The sequence below is a fragment of the Opisthorchis viverrini genome, assembly GCF_000715545.1.
Source record: "Opisthorchis viverrini unplaced genomic scaffold opera_v5_652, whole genome shotgun sequence".
Taxonomy (NCBI): Eukaryota; Metazoa; Platyhelminthes; class Trematoda; order Opisthorchiida; family Opisthorchiidae; genus Opisthorchis; species Opisthorchis viverrini.
In genome coordinates, this window is record NW_008752321.1 from 53582 (window position 1) to 58063 (window position 4482).

At 46.5% G+C, this 4482-nt stretch overlaps 1 protein-coding gene across 1 annotated transcript in view; it reads right to left on the reverse strand.

The window, feature by feature from the left end:
* Window positions 1-893: 893 nt before the first annotated feature.
* T265_11933 (hypothetical protein) overlaps window positions 894-4482 on the reverse strand; it is a gene marked incomplete at both ends in the record, with an annotated part of 17444 nt that continues 13855 nt past the window's right edge. Inside the window, one exon of the mRNA XM_009178762.1 lies at window positions 894-1024. Within this exon, the coding sequence (XP_009177026.1) occupies window positions 894-1024 (131 nt within the window). The remainder of the gene's footprint in view (window positions 1025-4482) is intronic.

A 4482-nucleotide genomic window follows, 5' to 3' on the forward strand; every position in this document is an offset into this window, starting at 1 on the left:
TGCATTAATTGAACATCAGATTGCAAGCCTATCAAATGAAACATACGAATATGAGACCTACAGTGAGTTGCTGAAGGTTATTCAGCAATCTTCTGGGTAGCAGGTCATTTCAAGAATAGTTGTACTGGTTTTGTTGTGCATCAACCGGGTGAGCGAATGGCCTGTTCTGTCGCCTGGCGTTTCATTGGTCAGTTACAAAGCAAGTTTTATTCCTCCCCTGGTAATCGGTCCGTTCATTGTGCTGATTTCTGTGCGGTACTGCGCATCCGGTTTATCCAGGACTTCTTCCTTGGAGTATCTGGATAATGATTCTGGACTAGATGCATCTGGCTTTGAGTCGATCCCTTCTCATTCTACACGCATGAACATCAACCAGTTGATGGATCATCAGGTTGAAAATGTGTTAAGAGAACAACTGTCCGAAACAAACAACCCCAAAGACTCCTCACGAGTCTGATTGTTAGACAAACTAAGGTCTTCCCAGCGACCTCATCTTAATATAAGATTCAGTTTTAAACAGCTGTACGTGAACATATTCAAAGACGATGTGGCTAAGTTTGATGATTCTTTACTAGCAAGTTTTGAGTGCCCACGAGAAACATTGAAATTTGGGCAGTGCGTTTGAGTCGACAGACGACAAAAGAATGTTCTGACCGGCCTACTTTTGTTCGTATTGTGCACTAATCGTGCACTGGTACGTCAGATGTGTGAAGGTGTTTTGATGAGTCCACAAGGCCTGAGAATCCCGACGGATTTACTTAAAGCTTTGGTTATTACCAAAAGGCCAGCTTCATTGAAATACAACCCATGTTTCTCGTCGATAGCAAAACACGATAGGGAACAGCTGCAATCCATTTTATGTTGGCAAAATCAGGCAATAATGGGCGTGTCCGTTAGGAGCAGAAGTTTTGAACAGAGTCAATGAGGGTTTCAGCCTCGTATCCGGCTTTGCACAGCTCCATTAAATGGGATGTATGCTGGGCTACCTCGGGGACCTGAAAGCAGATAGATAACAGGATCTCAGCTAGGGAGTCGTTCTAATCATGGAAGCTAACGATTCGTCACATATAAGGAAGACTTAGGATCAGACATTTTGACTAAATTTTGTACTAACGACTGATAATGCTTTCAAACGAACAAAGAGGATTGTTCACACAAGATTCCTCTCCTCATACAACAAAAGGCTTCAGCATTTTCGTGAAGAACTGGCCATTATGCTTAACAGGGCTGAATATTTTCAGCGAGGCACACTGAATGTCAAGTAGATATTGGGTCTGCCATGAAAACTGGTATTTATGAGAGGGGTTGGTGAGTATCCGTATATCTGAGTTTTGGATATTTCGAAGCGTTGTTATATATATACGCACGTTGCTAGTGAAGAATACGCGAAATTTTTCAGCTACTTAGCAGATGAGTGAAAGTGTGTGAACACTAGGAAACAAAATACGTAGGAAAATATGAACGGTTTCGCCCGTCTTGAGGGCCCCTAGGGGGGAGTGGGCCCCTGAGTCGCAGTCCCAGATTTTCCATCAATCTAATGTTCACCTTAAACCCGACAGATTTTGTCAAACGCTCCGCTTGTTAACGAATTTGATTTTGACGGGTGACACATGTGAACCACCAATGGTGGTTTGCCTCCTCTGAATGATTTTCCAGAACACAAGGCAAATGTGGTCTCAGGAAGTGCGCCTACCTGATGAGCCCGAAGAAAGGCGAAACAGGTGCTCAGCTGTCTATACCTTTCCAAGAACCTTATGTGTAGTCCAGTTTATGTAACTAATCCTGCAGTGCCAGTAGCGAGCTATTTGAATTAGCAACGAACGTCCATGATAAGATGGGATTCTGGTTGCAATAGCCGTCGATCTTGAATGTGGAGGAAGAGAAACCGATCGAGACTGTTTTAGGAATTGTGAAATCAGTCAGGCAACGGGGTTTGTTGATGATCCACCAAATTTATTGAAGTTAGTTATCCGTAGAGGAAATTGTCTGGGTTATTTTAGGTCAAAACCCTGCGCAATTGGAGCAAATCGTATGAAAACGGACGAACCAGTAGAATGCCGGTACTTTTCATTGAACTTCCCCTGTGCAGATCAGTTTTGTGGGTTCCAAAATTTTCGACGATTCTTGGAATCAACAATGTTATGGTATGGTTTTCGGACAGATGTGTCACAGATGAGTTGGTTTTGAGTGTTTGTCCTTGATCAAATGTAAGAAGTGAATTTACTTCCAGAGTTATTCCTCTACGGAAACTGTGTTGATGAACACAGTACTAGTGAAAGTAAGAAGGCCTTCGCTGCGGAGTTAGTTTTTCAAAAAAATTCAAATGACCGGTTTGCAGACCATTGAACAGGAAAGGAAAACTCTAATCTGTATCTTAGCAACGGAAAATCGAATCAGATCCTCACCCGAATGAGTCTTGCTGGAGTGTTTATCACTCGCCGGTCAAATCCAAGTAAATGTTGCAGAGTGACCCCACGAATTCAGCAACAGGATTCCAGGTTTCAATCGCACAGCGAAATTCTACAAATAACCCATACTGCTCACGTGCCTCCCGATCAGTAGCATCACTGGAAAACAACTCCATCACTTAAAGCTCGTTCGCAAGCCATCGATTTTCATTTACCCCCGCCATGTCGGCCTCGGCAGCGTGTCTACTAGGCCGACAATCAGGTGTACCATGCCATTTCGCAGCTGAGTCACAATAACTAATTTCTATCCCCGACCATCTTAAATAGTATAGAAGCCCCCCGGGGCTCGGTGAATACAAACGGCCTTTGCCATCGACTGCCCAGCTTCCGCGACCCCAGGGCAGTCCTTACAGAGATCCTTCCACTTGAACTTAGTGGCTATGGGAAACGTTCGGACCCTTCTGCCTGCAGTTTTCTGCTTAGCCCTTTCCTGAATGGCGGTCAAATTTTCTCGAGCACTCTCTATTTCTAGCTCTAGCTCCTCCGTAGACGAGCCCGTTGCCAGCCACAACCCAATATCCTGATCAAACGGAAGGCGCGGATGTCGAACGGACATTAACATAAACGGGGACTTGCCTGTTGTTGACTGCGTAGAACCACGATGAGCTAACAACACTGCTGGCATGTTCATTTCCCAGTCACCTCCTCTGGCCGCAAGCCACTCCTTGATCGTTCGGTTATTACGTTCGGTCAGGACATTTGTTTGCGGGTGGTATGGTGCCGTCCATAGCCGTCGGATACCCAACTTCTGCAAGAAATTCCCAAATTATTCGCTCTCGAAGCTAGGCTCCTGATCGGTTAGGATTATTTTTGGCACCTCACGGTTGGCTAATATGTGATGCATTACCGCTCCGCAGATCGTCGTCGCCCGCTGATCCGGCACGGCTGCCGCCTCAGTCCATCGCAAAAGGTGATTTTTCATCATCACGATGTATTGGTTCCTACTGGTTGTCACCGGAAATGGGCACATGATGTCAAATGACCACAACTCGTTGATTTCTGAGAAAGGAAGGGGTTTCATGGGATAGATTGCCCCTGTCGTATGCGCTTTCATTAGTTAACAACGCTTACAGGACAGCACATAATCCATCACCTCACTTCTCCTCCCGAGCCAGTAGGCCCTCTGCCGAAGTAGGTTGCATGTCTTGATGCACACTGTATGTGCCATCTCATGGCATCCAACGATGAGATTTCCTCCCAAGACGCGAAGTATCACGGGCAGCACAACACCTGAATCAGTGGCGTTCCAGGAAATTATGACAGCTTCATTCAGTCCCAGCCAATCGAAGTGACTCTGGAACGCTTCTTATTTCTTGTCTCCTTCTCGGATCTCAATGTTCCTTCCATCAAACAAGGCGGCTGCAACATTTTTAATACCGGATCCTGCCGTTGGATTTGCACCAACTTCACGACAAGGCCATTCGCTCCAATCATGATCTTGGGGACCTCATCTTCAGCCTCCGGCCTTGACAGACAATCAGCCAATGATTCTCCTGCCCCGGCACGTGCTGCATTGCAACCAAAGCGGCCAGCATGCGAGCTTCCCGCGAGGATTTCTGGTGGTCCTGATCCACTCCAGGGGTTCGTTATCGGTTTCGACATGAAACCTTTGCCCAATCATATACGGTCTCCACTTATCCCAGATGATCGCTAAACGTTCCTTCTCACTGGTGGAGTACTTCTGTTCAGCGTTCGTCAGCACGCGACTAGCATATACCATAAATTCCATCCCGCTGCTTTAGTACCGCGCCGATACCGCGATCACTTGCGTCCGTTTCACTGGTGGCTTCTGTTCAGCGTTCGTCAGCACGCGACTAGCATATACCATAAATTCCATCCCGCTGCTTTAGTACCGCGCCGATACCGACCGCAGAATTGCGAACAATCCTTGATCTTCGCTAATTTTACGGGCAGTGGGCTAAATTCTCCCTAACCCACTTTATGCCCCAGCAGTGTCACCGAACCGAACGCGAGCTGTGTCTGGGCTTCATTTATCCGCAGGCCAGCCTACTGC